We start from the raw sequence: 18,700 nt of genomic DNA on the forward strand, positions 1-18,700 counted from the left end.
TCATTATAACGAAGTGATTTCTCTGACTTTTTGGAGTTCGTTATAACGGGATTCGACTGTATCACATGTTGGTCCCACTCGAGCACTAAGAACTGCTGAAACACGATGTGGCATGGACTCTGTGACGGTTCTTATCCTATGGGATCGCAGGGACTTCCGAAATGGGTCCATAAATTCCACTAACATAGCTATGGGTACCAACCCAAACTGGATTCGCAGTGGCTTTTTTCTGAGAAGGGTTGTGGTATATTGGCTATATTCACTTGGCTATAAGTGGTACAAATCCACTTATAGCCAAGGGTTTTTGAGTTATGGGTCATGACCCGAACTCGATCCTTCTTGAGTCTTCCAAGATGGGTCATAAAAATCCACCTACAATCAGGGTTTCTTGAGCTATGGGTCACGACCCGAACTTGATTCGCATAAGCTTCCTAGATGAGTCGTACAAATCCACCTACAATCCTCTTATAAATACTGTTATTGCGTCAGGGTTCACTAATTTCGAGAAAAGAACCTCCCATAGTCGTAAAGCTGATCTTGATTTTAAGTCACGGCTGAAAAAGGTTAAGAACCCCTGATGTAACATATATATATAATAAAAATTACTCACGTGTTCCATCAAACCTGGTGGCAATCGTATCGAGGAACGTGTTCTGCGGGGCCAACAAACCTTTTCTGGCAGGCATTTGTGAAAGGAGAACGTTTGACAGCTGCCGGCACAGACCTTGGCCGACGGCTTCCAAATAAATAGCAACGAGACGACGACTGCGACCCACTCTACGAGAACGGACTAGTAATATGCGGGGAGTCTCAGAGGAAGACCCCCTCAATGATTAGAATTGGATCAATTTAAACTGGCATTAGCTCCTTATCCCATGTTGAGAACTGGACGAGCCATTACAGCTCGGGTGTATTGCGTTGCGCATCGCATCCAAGATTCTCGGGGCATCGAAATATGGTTCCAGTCGCATTCTTCTCCTTGATCTCATGTCTTTCCTGAACGACGCCCCCTGTGGAAGAAAAAATAAGAAAACCAAAATTAAAAAACTATCAAGTTTTGTATAAATAGTTTAAAATAATACACTGCTGGCCATTGAAAAATGCAACACCTTGAATGCGTTGCGCTATGCTAGTGTCTCCCAAAGTGGGCGATGGAACGATCCGGGTGGGGGGCGGGGCGATAGAAGCTACGATTATAACATAGGATCCTATGGTTTCGCTTGAATAAGGGGGCGATGAGAGAGAATACAAATTTTGGGAAACTATGCGCTATACGAAGAGTTCTCAGTCTTCAGGAGAGTGCGGGCCACTTCATTGGCTTGAAATCGTGCCGCGGGTCGCTTGAAGGATCTATAAATGTGCGGCTTAAGTGATCTGTAAATGCGACGCGGGTCACTTATGTGATCTGTAAATGCGACGTGGGTCACTCAAGTGATCCGTAAGTGTGTCTCGGTCCGCTTGAGTGTTCTGAAATTGTATAGCAGGCCGTTTAACTCACTGCTGCGACTCACTCAAGTGAACTAGAAAGGTGTCGTGGACCACTTAGGTGATGTGCAACTGCACCTGAAATCACTTGAGTGATCTTGAATTGTGCCGCAGGTCACTAAGCAATCTATAAATACACTATACTTTCGACTATCAGGCCTCCGTACTGTTCGGCCTAGTTAAAAAATAATTATAGCTCTCCATAATAAAATTGTGAACAATTTACTTTCCCAACCCGTCGCTGGTAATCATTTATCAATGAAATACGTTAAAATATTTTTTATATGAATAAGGCCTACGTTTTACTTAAATTTTGTTTATTTTAGCCTTTTCCGCCCCCCCCCCCAGCTCAGTAGAAATCACTAAACCCTATGTATAAAATGTTATATCTTTCTTAAATGAAGTAGGCTTTCTTCCGATTTTCGACAGTTGCAAACTAAGTGGCATTGTGGAATCGTTCCATTGAGAACTCAATTTTACAAAATACATGAGCTTGTCAATGCTGAAATAAGAGGCTTTTAAGGAGGCGAGATATCTCATCAATGCCCCTGAGAGGGTTAAACGAGTATGTATTCATACTGTACAGCGTACATTAGATTATGTTTTCTGCAATTGAGTTTAATTATGCATTATGAAATTTATCTTAAAATGTGCGCAATATTTTCTGAAAATATGAGCAAGGGCGGATTTTGGTATAAAAAGGGTGTTTTCAATTGTATTGGGGGGGGGGGCGGGGGGGGGGGTACGAAGCGCGCATTTATAGAACTCCGGCCTATCCAGCTTTTTTTTAATCCGGCCTGCCCTTCTGCCACATTAGGCCGAGTGTACTGTATACCACGGGTTCCTTAAGTGATTCGAGAATGTGCAACTTAGTTTATTTTTACAAAATTAGGTTTTAGGTCATGGGCCACATCAGATGACTTCAAGGGGCCACATTCGGTCCGCGGGCCATGGGTTGAGCATCTATACACTATACGTTTGAAACTTTTATCAGCGAAAGTAAATATGTAAATGAGTAAATAATCAGAAAATCAAAAGTAAATATGCTTTATTTCATGTTTTACAAAGGGCTCATTCCATAACAAATAGACCAAAAACATCGAAAGTCTGTTGTACGTATAACCGCCTCGAATTTTCTTCAAATTTTTACACATACAAGTGCTATCAAGGTGTAAAAATACCGAAAAACAATTTTTTTCGTTTTTTTTTTTTTTTGCAAAATTCAAATTCATTTAGTTTCACAAATACGTAGAGCCGGTGTTGAAAACACAACCAACCAAAAAAAGAAAAAAACGAGGGATACAACTCATTTCACATGCAAATAATAAAATTTAAGATCGCAGACACATTTATCGACGCTCATGGCCACGCCTGACCAATTTTTTTGTTGAGTGCAGAACCTTTTTAGCAGAACGCTTCGGAGGCTTGTGTTCCCCCTAAAAGTGCGTATACATTAGAATGAGCTCTTCCTAGAAATGCAGAAAAGACGTACGTATTCCTTCGAATACGCAAAAAGAGTCCGTATCCCTTTGAATGCATAGAAGACTTGCATGCCCGTAAAAGTGAGTATCCTTTGTAATGAATGGAAAAGGCTTACATATCCCTTGAAATGAGGAGGCGGCTTGAGTTTTTTTTTAAACGAGTAATGAAGCTTGCGTATCCCTTGAAATGATTAATAACGCTTACATACTTCTAGAAATGAGCGAAAGACACAGTAACCATTGAAATGCGTGGAAAGTGCTCGTGTGTTATCATTTGTATAGGAATATTGCGGGCCTTTTGGTACGAGCAAGAGGCTCGCGTATCTCTTGAAAGGTGTAAGAGTACAGCGTTCTTCTAGGAAGGCACAAATATAAATTGAAATACGTGGGAAAACGTGTGTATCCCTTTAATTGCATAGGAAGCTTGCATGTTCCTACAAGTGCGTATTTCTTGAAATGAGTATGAAGCTTGCGTACTCTCCTAAAAATGCGCAGAAAGCGTGAGCATCCTCTTGGAATGCACACGTATAATCCAGAAATGTGCAGGATTCGTTGAAAGGGAGTTTACTGATAGAAAATGGGAAAGGAAATCCTCATATGCCCTCCGTATAATCATACCAAAAATTAATGTTTTGCTGATTACTTTACACGTTTTACCATCATCGCTGAACATTTTTTCCCGTGTACCTCTAACTAGCGCATCATGTACCCGTCGCATACCATAACCTTTTCACGACCCAGTGCTGCAAAAAGTGTGGGTTGCTTTTTCTTACTGCAATTTTTTTTATCCCAAAGAGTTAAGCCGTGAAGAATGAAATGGTATAAGTTTTGAATTAGAAATGTGGTAAATATGAACTTTGGGGGAGGGGTGCTTCCATCAGAGGACAACACTTGAAGTTGAACTTTCAGGGGGTTTTTAAGATGGCTTCCAGCAGAAAGTGCCTCTGGGAAAGTGTGATTTACAGTAAAACCCTCTTATCGATCACCACTGTTTTACGGCCAAATGAAAATATCCCGCAAAAAAGCCTACTTAAATAATGCATTTGAAACTCCTGCTTTAAAACGGTACCCTCAAATACGATCACAGACACCATTTACGTAACTTGTTTCATTGCACTAGAATCCCTATACAAACACACATCATTGTAATTTTGATTCAAATTTCACTTACTAGATGGCAGCACAAGTTCTAATATTCAATCCGTTTTTTGGCTACTTTTCAATGAAATTCTTGCTTGAATATTTTGGCAACTCTGATGTTAGTTTTCTGGTTGCGCTTGTATATTTTATATGATTTTCAAGCTGTTTAATATGGCCAGCTCTAGTTATCGTCTCTCTCTGTCACTAACGACAGTATTCACCTACAATCGCAGGTGAAAGGATTGGAGATCGAAATGGATTGGTTAAATTCAGCATTTTTACCAATCCGTGTTGATCTCTAATCCTTTAACCTGCGAATGCAGTTTAAAATCTATCGGTGAATACGGGCGTAAGAAAGGAAAGTCAGAAGAGTAAAAGTTGAGGAAACGGAATAGAGTGAGAGAGGAAAAAACCTAGAATGGGAGTTCGTGCTCTTGAAATTGAATGGGATGTCGAGAGGACAGAGATATGATAAATGTTAAAGCAAAAGGAACATCGGCAAGAAGAATGGCTGAAAAACGGAAAGCAAGCTAGAAAAAATAAATTTCCGGAGACAGAAAGATCTGCCGTAGATGCAGTTATGTACGGCTGGTTTGTTTCAGCAAAAGGCAAGAATTTACCTGTTTCCGACCCGATTCCATAAGAAAAAGCTCGAAAAGCTGCAAAAGAACTCGGACTCATCAACTTCAAAGCTCCAAATGGATGGTCGGATGATTCTCGTATGTGCCACGAAATTGTATTTAAGAAATTGTGTAGTGAATAGGCCGATGTCAATGATGAGGTGTGCGAAGAATGGAGTAAAAAAATGCTGAAATTTATCTGGGATATTCAGCTAATGATATATACAGGGGGTGGCTAACAGCTGGCTCATGGGCCGGGCATATGTTAGAAGGAGTTGGGATACCCAGCAAAGCACACACCAAGCATATATTAATAAGTTTTTCCAAAATACGTACACTCAGTATATAAACTTTGAATAATAATAAATAATACTTTTATTGCAATTTCAGTTGTGTATTTTAAGAGGGGTTTTATACTGCATTCACAAAAAAAGGAAATAAATTGAAAATTTACTGACATTTATGTTTTAATGCATTTTTTGAGCACCAAAAATGCAAAAAGAATTTTGAAAATTCCAAAAAATGAATGCTCGGGTCTGAAAGGGATAGGCTGAAACAACCTAAAACCAGCATAAACAAGTATTACAAAGTTTACCGGGAATAGCTTAGAACAAAAATGGTTGGTATTATACGTTGTTATAGAACGGATTCCGATATGTGCTGTGTCTATTTGAAGGGGATTTTTACTTATTGGACATTTATGGAGTCTTTCTTCTATCTTTACTCGTCAGCTTTGTGATTGAAGTAAGATTACATATCTTATTGGATTCTTCCTGAATCGATCCGAACAGATGGGCATGACACCATGCAGCACAAATCTGAACAAAAATACACACTTCCGCGAACAGAAAACTTTCTTATAAGCCCGGAAAGGACAGAACATTCTCGATTTATTTGGATCATTTTTGTCTCCTTTTATGTACTACTATTACTATAACGGAGCGATGCCAAAAGGAATAAATTTACCCTAGTTGCCACATTTTCTCAACATGAAATACGTGGATATACTCATTATACCGGATGGTTATGGGTTGAAGTATCTGTATTCAAATCCCTCTGTAGAGTGAATCATTAGACGAAACATCACCGAACTTGGAGGTGGTACACATTTTACACTAATTTAAAACGGTATTTTGAAATAAAAATATAAAAAATAGGAAGGGGGGGGGTTTCTTATATATTGTTGCGAAAAATTATTGGTGGTGAAATGATACATGAAAAAAATGCAATCATAAACTATAGAACAGTGTTCTTCAGCCGCTGGTCTTTAGGACTTCCCTGCCGGTCGTCCGCTAAACATTTCGCTCAATTAATGTAGCCGTTACATAATTTTAGATTTAATAAATACCATACGGTATATATATTTTTTATGCACTCTTTTGCCGGTTGTCAAATTATTTCTATTGCTTATTTATTGTATATTTTGGCTGCCCACAAATTAATTGTTTTTAGTTACGTAATTATTGCGTGACCGGAAATCATTGCTCCTATTTATATTTATTGTTCCGGTACGCAAATGATACATCCGATTTAACTATTTACTAGCTGATACCCGGCGACGTTGCCCGCCCCGTAAAAAATTTATATATGTATAGCTTAATAATTATTTCTTAATGAATGAAATTTCCGCATCAAGTAAGAAAAAATTACTTTTATATTTTTAAATATTTTAATTAAAAACTTGAGGCAATCGCTTGTGGATACACAATATTTTTTGTTTTTCCATCTGGCGTGTAGATGTACAAATTTTTGGGCGACGCGAAGACTTCAGAAATTCTGCAGGATACAGAACTGTCTGCGCTGAGTCTGTGAAAGTGTCAACCGATTTGTAAGATGTGGTCTCCAGGAATAATTTTTAGGATTTTATCGTTGATCTTGTTCACACTGTCATTTTTCGATGCCAGAATCACTCTCTCACAAAGCCACTCATGGTTTCGATGATTTTGCTGAATGTTTGGGAAGACTGTCTGAGTAAATTCTTGAACTGAGTTCAACAATTGGCAAAATCCATTTGGGAACGTAATCAGTCCAGTGCCTGGGTTTCTACGGGAATTCTTCCATTGCCAAGTTTGATCAACTGATGCGAAAATGATAGCAGTGCTGAGTCATTTTGCTCGCATGTTGGTGGATAATGATAATTTTTTAACTTCATGCCAGAGTGTTGATAATTTGAGGCAAGCATTGAGTTCATCAGCTGGCGTTGAACATTTTTATTCCCAGTTTTGTCGTCGTTGTTTGTTCTCCGTCATGCGTTCAACTTGTGCAGCGAATATTATTCAAACGGCTTTTAAACATTTTTAAATTGAAACTATACCCCTACGATGGGCGGTTGATGAGATAAAGGCCGCATTAGCACTTACAGAACACCCTGTATATAGGATAGCAGAAATACCCGGCGCTTCCCGGGTTTTCTTCAATTACTGGTAGGATTGGAAAAGTGACAAACCATTATAAAGGAATAAACTGTTATAATAACAGAATTAAAGGTGTGACAAACCATTGTAAAGGCATATATTCACGTCTGAAACGCATTGTTAGGGAACCACGGCAACCAAAGTAAACGTTCCAAAAGTGATTGTTGAGGCGCCACAACCATTGTTGACCGACAATTTTTTCGCCCATTTCGAGCATTTGCCCAGCTCTAACGAACTTTTATACAAATATACAAATACAAATACAAATACAACGCCACAACAGGCAAATTGCCCAACGAGGTGGCTGACTTAAGAACATCATGGATCCCCGAGTCCTTTTTTGGAGGCCCTACCTACTACTACTACACCACACCCCTTTCCCGCGGAACCCCCCAACGAATCGGTACATGCGGGAATGTGCGTGTACGTGTAGTGAAACCTGACGAAGTTTTGTTGTTTCTCTGTAATGCTTGTTATGTGTAGTGCTGCCATCTGCCACTAGTTTTTCTAAAGTAGCCTACGGTTTAATCCCGGTCCTGTTTGGTATAAAAGCAAAATCTGGCGACGATCGGCCTAAAACTGTAGATTTGTATAAAGAACATACATACATACTTTCACATTTATATATAAGATTGCCGGCCCGACACCATTTCTCCCGTGTATATTTTGCCGGTACGAAAATTATTTCTGATGTTCATGTAATTTTTCACAAGGCCCGCAAAATTATTTCTCCTTATTTATGTATTTCTTACCGGTTCTCAAATTATTTCTGCTATTTATTTTCCTTAAACTTTCATTTGTATTTCTCTCCCATTTTCGCGGTTCACGGAATTTTTTTTAAATATTTTCACTGGGCCGCAGTTGCAAAAAAAGTTGAACATTGCTGTAGAATGTCAATGTTCTTACTTCAGTTTTGCACATGATATGCATTTTTGTTAGAAAATGTCATCTGTGAAGCATGTTCAGTCAATCACAATAGTCGAATCATGTTATCTTCTCGTACCTTTTTCTCACAACTTCACCACGATATGCAAATTTTGTCGTTACGTGCAATAATTCTGCTTAAGCAGCGCAATATTTGACCCTAATAGTGATTTTTTTTTTTTAATATTATCATTTTTTGTGCAAAATTGTTTTTACGAATTTTTAAATCGAAACAAACAATTTTTGATTTTTTTTTGTAGACGTGTGTATTTCAACTAGAACCAACCGATATATCACGTACAGAAGCATATTTCCATGATGGACTCTACCTAAATTCTAAACGTCGGAAAACAAATGACGTTTTCATGGCTGGTGACTGTCAAAATCAGCTTGAAGATAATTAATGTTACCAAAATGTAAGGGTTGTATTATTAATAACCGTATTTAAATTTTAATAAACGTATCACGTGACTTAAATAACTGAAATCAATATGTTTGCCAAAGACTAGCGAAGAAGGAACGAGGAATGCAGCTCATTTCATGCAAATAATAAAATTTAAGAACGCAGACATGTTTCGACACTCATTTCCACTCCTGACCAATCTTTTTGTTGAAGCAACTTCTTGTTTTCGCATTGAAAATGGCACCCACGAGCGAAGAAACATACATCGGTATTCCCGAATATTATTTGTATGAAATACGTTGTGTATTTTTCGTTCTTTCTTCACTATCCCTTGTATAGTTTTAACTCCCTAAGAAACAGTTTATGGGTTATAAAGTCACCAAAGTGTTATTGAAAAAAGCTAAAAATGTTATCAAGAAATCATCAAAGTGTGATCAAGAATATCAAAGAATTACCAAAGCGTTATTTAAAAATACAACGAAATGTTACCAAGAAATTACCAAACTATGAGAAAGAATATCAAGAAATCCCCGAATTGCCGTCAAGAATTCAGCACAATGTTACTGAGAAATCACCTTTAAAGTTAAAAAGGAGTCTCATCTTTGTAAAAAAGAAGAAAATCATTTCTCAATATTACGAAATATTTCAAGGTCTGTCCTACTTTCGCCCACACATTGATATTATATACAGTATACATCCACCGTATTATATTTTTCTCCTTCACATAATGCCCTTGAAAGCAACTCTTACGGCGAAGTTACATAAAACACCATCCATTACTGCAGAATTTGTAAATAAAACTCCATTGCGTAATACTGCATCTCATAACGTATTACATACCTGCAAATGTTAGATATTTCAAAACAGTAATGAATAAACTCTGCATTTTTGCACAATTGCATTCCCCAATTTTTTGAATCGAGAGAAATTGCCATTTTTTTATTACAAAATCGCGTCTAATGAAAATCCACGCGTACAAAGAAAGATAAAATTGAGCGTCTCTTTGACTTCTCTCGTGCCTTCTCATGTTACGTATTAACGCGAATTCTCCTCAACTTCTACCGAATAAAATTCAATTAATTTGAGAATTGGAATCTTTAACACACGAGAAAAATGTTTCACGAGTAAAAGAGTGGTTTTTCACTCGGAACATGACAATGTGCTCTTTTCGAGATTTTTCACAGTTTTAATCATAAAATCATTCCTAAGGAAGAAACAAAAATACCAAAGATACAGATTTTTAGTGTCTTCGAGCTTTTGAATTTATACGTGTGGTGGAGTAATTTCCAACATGTGTTGGAAATTTAAATTACATTCTGATCGGTCCAAAAAATATCTTCGTCAAATGATTTTTAATTTTCTTCAATTGAGTTTCAATTCAAAATCTTTTTCACCTTTTGTCTTCGATTTTCAAAAATCTCTTATATTTTATGTAGCTCTAATTTTAGAAGATAATTTCTACTGAAAAATTACTCTACGATCAATTCTCTCTTAATTAGTTACACGGAATGCAAATTACTGTGCTGGTAATATATCAAGTGAAAAATAAAGGTTTTTTTTTTAAAGTTTTTATTACTACAGCGATTGAATGGCGAAGCCAAATGTAACAAGTGCTTTGATAGTTGAGAAAAAGCAATGAAACTTGGCAGGGCTCGAGTCCTGAACGTAGGAAAGAGGCCGTTCAAGTATTACGTCATCATCGATGGGGGGAGGGGTTTCCGATTTGCTGAGTTTTGATGACAGGGGGTGGGGGTTCGGATAATGCTTACGTCATCAACCACCCTTTATGAAAATATGAAATATTCTTAATGGTATCTTACTCGGTGCGCCAAAAACCAAAAACGAGAAAAACCTTTAGATGGTTTGTGGGCACTTGAAGTAACAACCCCACATTGATAAGTGCCCTACAGAGCCACTTTAGTGATCTCTAAATGTTTCGCGGATCCAAGTGGTCTGGAAATGTGTCCGAGCCGCTTAAGTGCTATGGAACTCTGCCACGCATCACTCAAGTGATCCGTAATTATATGCCGCGGATCACTTAAATAATCTGAGAATGTGCCGCGGGTAACTTGAGTGATGTAGAACCGCACTGGCAGCCACTTAAGTGCTCTAAAACTACGTCACGGGTCACTCAAGGCATCTGTAAATGTGTCACGGAACGCTTAAGTGTTCTGGAACTGTGTCCAGGGTCATTTAAGCGATCTGAAAATGTGCTACGGGCCGCTAAAATGCTTTGGAATTGTACCACGGGACACTTAAGCGATCTGTAGATGTGCTGCTTAGTTCATTTTTTACAAAAAATGTTTACATATGATTTTACCTTTATCTTGTATTCATTTATGCAAACTGTAACTGGGCTTTTGCCTGTAGTTTGTATTTTTAAATAAATAAATAAATAAAATTAGGTTTGAGTAGGGCAGGCCACATCAGATAACCCTCCGGGGCCATATTTGGTCCGCGGGCCAAGGACCATTATGCGATTTATCATTATATGTCTTACGTAGAGGGTGGGTCCCAATGAATTTCTTAAAGATAAATTTTGAGTTCCTAGCCTTCAAATAACATTAAAATTAACAGAAATATATTATAATAACAAAAGGGTATTTCCTTCCGAAATTTCAATTAAAATTTTTTTTTCGCATTAAAAAAATAAATTTTTGTTCGTGGGGGGGGGGGGGGCACGAGAGCCCTCTATGCCCCCCTTCCGTGTACGTCTCTGATCCCACCAATATGCGTTAGGATTCAGAGGGACAGCGCTGATGACGAAAATTTGCTGACGGGGGGAAGGGGGTCAAAAATGGCTAAAAATTTGCTTACGTAATACTTGAACGGCCCTAAAGTGACCTGCTTCCGAATCAAGATAGTATATGTTGGCAAGGTCATATAGCGTTATAATTGATGAATAAGGTTAACTTATATAAGGCATATCAACTACGTTTGAAACGTCATTGATGTAGAAGAGAATTTCGAATTTTTAATTTTCATTTTTACGAAAGTCCAATTTTTTTGTGATTCTAAAACAGGTCCCGTTTTGTTTATCTGACGCTTAGAACCTAAGTTACGCCAATTTTTGATTGCGTTTTTTCAAATACAAGTAATCTGCGAATAAAAACTTTACGCACTCCAGGAAGAATGCTATTTTTAACATTTTAATTGATGTTGAAAAACACGGTTTTCAAAAAAATTTATTCATCGCATCATTAAAAAATTTTAATACGATATTTCGCCGTATATTTCAAAGGTTATGAATCAAAATCGTAGGTCTATCGCATGTATTTGTCTAATTACAGCGTTTTATATACGGTATGTAGAATAATATTTCATAACATTCACACGTGCATCAACAGATTTGGGTAACACTTACGAGCATACTATATAATCCTTTAAATGTTTGTTCACAAAATCGGCATCACCATTAGCTGAATGCACTGTGCAAATAACAAATCGTTTCATTCATAAAATTTCATGCAATCATGTTTTTCGAACATTACATGGATTTTGTTTAAATTGTGACGTGAAATGACTTGAAACTATGATAAAAATGATAATAAATATAATTACGGGGTGTCCTGTAAGTGCTAAAACGACCTTTATCTCATCGACCGTCCGTCCTACATGTATGATTCCAGTTTAAAAATTGCTCAACAATCATTCAAAAATTATTTTAGTAATACCAGTTTCAAGAGCGAAAATACAGTGTGTAACAAAATAAAAAAAAATCTAAATTTCTATACTGTCCCTCTGTGCTCTAACTTCCAATTAGAAAGCTGTTACCCTGTCTCTCTTAACGCCAACAAAAAAAGTTCCATGTTTGTAAGTGCAATATTCAGAGATATTCGAATTAGAAAAGCGGAGGAAATTTGGGAAAGAACAAAGTTAAATGTGGGAAAACGCCGTTTTCGCACATTAACGCTAAAAAATACATGTTTTACCCGCATTTAACGCCGTTCTTTCCCCCAATTTCCTCCGTTTTTTGAATTCGAATATCTCTGTGAATATTGCACTTAAAAACATTTCGTTGAAATCAAGAGAGATAGGGCAACAGCTTTTTAATTGGAAGTTAGAGCACAGAGGATCTGTATAAAAATTTAAATTTTTATTATTTTGTTACACATTGTATTTTCACTCTCAAAACATAAGGTGGAAAATTTCCTAATCTTCTGAATTATTATATATTTCACAATTATACTTTGTGATTATAGATACAAGAAACCGTTTTAAGCTAAGAATCGTGCTGTCACCTATTGAATAAAATCAAAACTATATGTTGTAATTCTTAAAATTAAATGGTTGTTGGATTTAAATCGATGTGAAGAATGAAACTGAACAGCCTGCAGTATGAAACTATACACAATCGACGCTCGTTATAACGACCCCACGCTATAGCGATCATTCCATTACAACGACAGATAGCATACGTCCCAAATGTTTTCAACGACTAACATATATGTTTTACTTTTAATATAACGAACATCCCACTCTAACGCCCGTTTTCGGTGGGACGAACAGGGTCGTTATATCGAGCTTCGACTGTATTTTCGTTTTTACACTGCGAACCTGTGTAAATTTCAAGTGGCAAAATACCGGTTGCTAAGTGTATTTGTTTATGACAGAACGTTACTCAACGACAAACATAAAAACATTAATACATATTTTGACGCATAAACTTTGCGCCGGTGTTCAGCCTAAAAATAAATAAATATATATATAATTTTATGAAACATATTGTTCATTTTTATGTTGCACATTGGTTTAAAACCAAGTACTACGTTATTTCAAGAATTACAACAAATAGTTTTGCTTTTATTTTGTAGATTTCAGCAAAAATCCTAAAGCAAAACTTTTCTATTTCAACCATTATTCGGAACGCTGTAGCCCAGGTCGATAAGATACTCGCCTAAAGTACCAAAGGATGTTTAGAGGTGTCGCAAGTTCGATACCCGATTCGTCTTTGTCAGAAAACTTTCCTGACGTAGGGGTACAACAGAAACGACGACATGACCGCAAAAAAAATTGCTACCGCAGGGAGGTTCCCATCGAGGGGGTTAGCGCACCAACCTCTCGATGAGAATAAAAAAACAAGCCTGCCGTTCGGAATCGACAATAAATTGTAGGTCGACGGTCTAATTGTCCCCCGCGTGCAGAAAATGACCGTGGTGCGACAAAAATGATCAAATATTATTTATGCGCATTTCTCCTCTATGCAAAAAATATATTGGTACGGGGGGCGCTAATAGAACGCGATGAACTCTACGATTATTTTACTGTGTCTGGTAAGGGCGACATTGATATAGTTCCGCGCTGGCGTTTCTGTACCGTTAAGATGTGTAAAATTGTGACAGACTCTTCAAGTGATTTCACTAATTTTCATTTCCTCAATTTCGGCTCCCCTTTTGCCCTTGAAGAAAACAATGCTTCACGAGAAAGCATTTTTGTCCAAAAAAACCTATTTTTTTTATAAATACTCATGTTGGAACAACACCGTTTTTTTTTACGGCAGAAAATTTCAAGGAACAAAGCCAATAAAATAGTACATTCTTGAGCAATTTTAATCATTTGATCATTGTCGTCACATCACTGTCATTTTCTGCACGTGAAGTGCTTTTGTGCGCTCACCTGGTCTTTTCGCCTAATTAAAAAGCAAAAAGACCGGCACCTACAATTTATTGCCAATTCCGAACGTCAGTTTTTTATGCTCACTGAAAGGTTGGTGCGCTAACTCCTCGGTGCGAGAGCCCCTGCTGTAGCAATATTTTTCTGTGGTGTTACCGTCGTTTCTGTTGTACCTCACGTCAGGAAAGTTTATGGCAAAGATGAACGGGTATCGAATTCGCTACACCTCTAAACATCCTTTAATATCTTATCGACCTGGGATACAGCAATCCAAGTCATATTTTTCTTGAGTCCCACCATATTTGACTTAAACGTTTTATTTCTTTACAGTTTTTTTGTGTTCTCCTTCACCATTTGTTGTGGCTCCTCTTTAATCTGATTTTCACCCATGGTTCCCCTTAGAATATTCCATGGCCGCAAGAGGGTCCCATATGGCCCCAGGTTGAAAATGACTACTTCACCAAACACCAACTCTGGCCATACCGCTACATTGCAATTTACTGCCATTAATGAGAATGGTCGGAAATGAAGGCGCTGTCGATCGGTGATGCCTCAAGCTCGTTAGGGGAAATATCTTATCTGAATCCGCCCTCATATCTGAACCTGGGACCGTGACAGCAACCTTCACGATTGTAGACGACCATCTTACTACCACGTCACTCGTATGCTGGTTGAGAATCACCGTCTTAGATCATGAAATTGTGAAAATCTGTTGAACTGATTTCACAAATTTTCATTTTCTGAATTTCAGCCCCTTTCGCCGTTTTTGTGAGCCTTCAGATCTTTTTTTGCGAGGACACGGGTACAAATCCCAGCATCGTCACAGTGGTGGTCGGCTGGAGTTTGTTTCCAGCTTCAAAGCGTGAATGCGAGCTTCCCGTTAAAAAGCCCCGCTACAGAGATCAACAGGCCTAGAACGGTGCAAATCTTCAATTATTACACTTCACCATAGTTCGAAAAATAGGTGTTAGATACACACATAACTCCGGCAAGCCTATGATCTCACGATCAATGAGCTTATATCGCAAAAGCGACAGATCCTGGGCGTGCTCGGTTCTAACCTGTCAGGTCCACACACGACAAGCATTACACAGAAACAAACTTCACATCAGATTCCGAACACGTACACGGACATTCCGATATGCACCAATTCGTTAGAAATTCCACAGAGTAATATGAACGAGGTGCATGTGTGGTTTAGTAGTAGCAGCAGCAGCAGCCCCTTTTACCCTTGTCAGCTTTTGTTGCGCTCGAGAAGCACGGAGTGAAAAACCGAAGCACAGGAAAACATTTTCGTCCAAAAACTACTTTCTTATAAATGCCCGTGTTGGAACGATACCGTTTTCTTGCGGCATAAAATTCCAAGGAAAAAGTCAGAAAGCCAATAGAATAAAAGCAGTAGAGTTACTAAAAAAAAATGGACGGTGAAGTAAACTCTTCTTTTCAGTGAAAGAAGGGGAGAAAAATGTTGAAAATATGTCGCCTAGAAAACCGTGAAGATAATTTTTTTTTGTTTGATCTTGAAAATTCAAGTGTTTTTTTTTCCCCTCTTTCCTTTCCCTTCATATAGCAAGGAAAGCCGGATCGATTCACGGATATGAATGAAGGAACAGCCTCAAGAGAGGTCCCGTAGAATGAACGTGAAGAAAGTGCCAATGGGATCGTTTCTTGTAGCAGCTCCCTCTCTGCGGATCTATAATATCTCTAAGGTTGTAGAGAGGACACCTAGTCTCTTCGTGGGACTTTTCTTACACTGTCTCATCCCCTAACATGGTCATACGAGTGTGTCAGTGAAGATTTGTAATAATGCCAAAATAAATTTTAACTTTTCCTTATCTGATTCTTTTATTGCGTTGACCGTTTGGCCTTTTACATGGTGACAACAATTCAATGGATTCAAAGGAATACGGAGATACGAAACAATTGAATATAAAAATTCTAAACAATTCAAAGAAAAATCCGAAAATTCAAAGAAAAATTCGAAAATTCAAAGAAAAATCCGAAAATTCAAAGAAAAATCCGAAAATTCAAAGAAAAATTCGAAAATTCTAAAATTCAATGTAAAAATTGAATAAAAAATTCAAAACAACATTTTTCCTTTCAGAGCTGAGTATTCATTTTCTGGAATTTTCAAAACGCTTTGCATTTTTGATGTTCAAAAAGTACAATATAGACACAAATATGTCAGCAAATCATTTAGAAACAATTTTTATATTTAGCAGCAAGATCTTATAACACATCAAGTAATGATATAAAATTCGAAAGAAATATAAACTGCTTCAAAAAACTTCATTTAGATTACATTAACTCCTTACAATTTAATTTCTAAAACTATGACTAAAGCTCAAAATTCTAAAGACACAGCAAAATACGCCAAGTGTTAAACCAAATTTGCTTTGTCTCACTTCTATGTGAAAAAAAAAAACACCATTGGATGAAAATAACAACCGTACCTTGTACCATTGTTTGATCAACTTGCATCATCTATGTATATTCATAATGTATTGTGTTTCGATAGCATGCGTTTGCCAACGCTGAATTTTTTGTCTTTGACCCTGTACAAATCATATACAGATCTTTTTGGTCACTATTATCGATATTTGCATTGATTTTCACTACCCCCCTTTATCCCAATGTGTTTGTTTTTCCCTATTCATGTTTTATCTTTCCCACCGTTTCGTATGTTTGTGTGTCAATAAATTTAGAAGACAATATCTCCAAATTAAATTATGAATGTATGAATTAATTTAAATTTCATACTGGTTTGGAAAAAAAAATTATTTATTTATTTATACTCCTCGAAGAGTGAAAGTTTTAATGAAGGTCTATTAGATAATTATAATTATTAATAGACCTTTACCAAGATAATATATATGTTCATGATGGTTAATCTAAAAATGGGCTTTTACTGTTGGAGTACATACATTTGGTTATTACTTAATGATTGCTTGATTAGCATCATGAACTAAGCTCATTGTGGTTGATCAATTCATTATCAATCAATTATAATATTTTTCTTTTAAATTAAAATTTTTTTGTAAAGAAATAATTCGTTTCGTTCAAATTTTTCAGCAAAGATGATGTAGGGTATATTTATCTTCACATAAAATTTTTCCCAGAATTTTATTGCTAAATTTTATGTAATAAATTCCACTTTTCCCCGAGGCATTTTCTCCAGGAAGCCATCTTAAAAAGCCCATAAAAGTTCAACTTCAAGTAGTGCTGCCCTCTGATGAAAGCCCACACAGTTCATATTCACCAAATTTATAACTCGAAACTTTTCAGAATCGTTTAAGTCAGGACTTGACTCCCTGAAATCAAAAGAAAAAAAAATCGACAGTGAGAAAAATCCATCCACACATTTATGGCACCAGGGCCTCTGAAAGGGTTATACAGTGGTGCCCACCGCTTAATGTGATCACATCGGGTCTCGGAGTTTCTGATAACAATAACTGATTGGTAATTGTATCTGGAAAAATTCCCGGTAGTAAGCAAGATGGTCTTATGTCCCGTTTGGTGGAATAGGACGTATGGAAACGGAACTCCATTTTGTTCAGTTAAGTCAGTTCTTCCGCATAACTTCAAGCGCATCGGGTTTCGATTTCTTGTACCAATTTTTTTATTGCCATCTAGCGGCAGATTTTAAAACTAAGTACTTGATTAGAATTTCATTTTTAGTTTCCAGATAAATGGATGAAACCTCTTTGATTCTGTACTGATACTTGCATTCGCACAGTATGCATTATGAGTGCATACAAATTTAATCACGCGGGCCCAATTTGGCTCAATCGGCCCGCAAAGTGATTTTAAAGGAAATACGATCTGAAGAGGGGGGGGGGGACTCGTCGTCCTGGGGGCGTTATCCCATTCTATACATAGGATTTTAACATGGACTTGCGCTCATTGGCTTCAATCACAATACGCTTAATACAGTAAATATTATGATAAAAAAATATGACAAATCAAGTTATTACGCATAATATCACAATATCCAATGCAATGTATAATCGCCAACAATTTTGGTAAGTTTCCTAAATATCCCTGAATTTATCACCATTTTACAGGCGATTATGCATAATGCCGAAGCGTTGTTGGTAAAAATCGCAAATCTTAATAAATTCATCACATTTAATAAATTTCAAGTATTTATCAAATTAACTAGATACATTTAAGATAATATGTATCACCGGAAAAAATTTACTTTTTTGGCATTTACAAAATTTATCAACTATGCTTGGGTATTATGCATAATAAAGTAGAAAAGTGGAAAAGAAATTATCAAACTTACTGATCAGCAAATAAATCGGTCAATTATGCATAATTTATTACATTTACAGTAATATATATGTACTAAAACTTTTCAGCCCTTCATTGCCTCTTTAGCTCCGCCTCCCCTTTTTAGGGACGTAATATGGATCTCGGCCAATGAGAGTAACCCCATGTTAAAATCCTATGCATAAGATGGAATAACGCATCCCCGGGGAGGGTAGGCAAAAAAGTCTCTCCACAGAGAGCAGTGGGGGGCCTACAGCGTTTAAAAATATCCACGCATAATACAAAAAGCAAAAATAGCCCGTTGATCCGTTTACATTTGGATTCGGAGGACAGATGGCAGCACTT

General features: G+C 37.1%; 1 protein-coding gene across 3 annotated transcripts in view; it reads right to left on the minus strand.

The window, feature by feature from the left end:
- Elk (Eag-like K[+] channel) overlaps positions 1–18,700 on the minus strand; it is a 156,782-nt gene that overhangs the window by 57,730 nt on the left and 80,352 nt on the right. For all 3 annotated transcript variants that reach the window (XM_089245028.1, XM_089245029.1, XM_089245027.1), the window contains exon 2: positions 611–1,010. In XM_089245028.1, coding sequence (XP_089101154.1) covers positions 611–686 — 76 coding nt within the window. In that variant the 5' untranslated portion in view covers positions 687–1,010. The remainder of the gene's footprint in view (positions 1–610; positions 1,011–18,700) is intronic.

The sequence above is a fragment of the Pholcus phalangioides genome, unplaced genomic scaffold, assembly GCF_987345545.1.
Source record: "Pholcus phalangioides strain wild (caught in Gottingen) unplaced genomic scaffold, Ppha-v1.0 ptg000015l_1, whole genome shotgun sequence".
Taxonomy (NCBI): Eukaryota; Metazoa; Arthropoda; class Arachnida; order Araneae; family Pholcidae; genus Pholcus; species Pholcus phalangioides.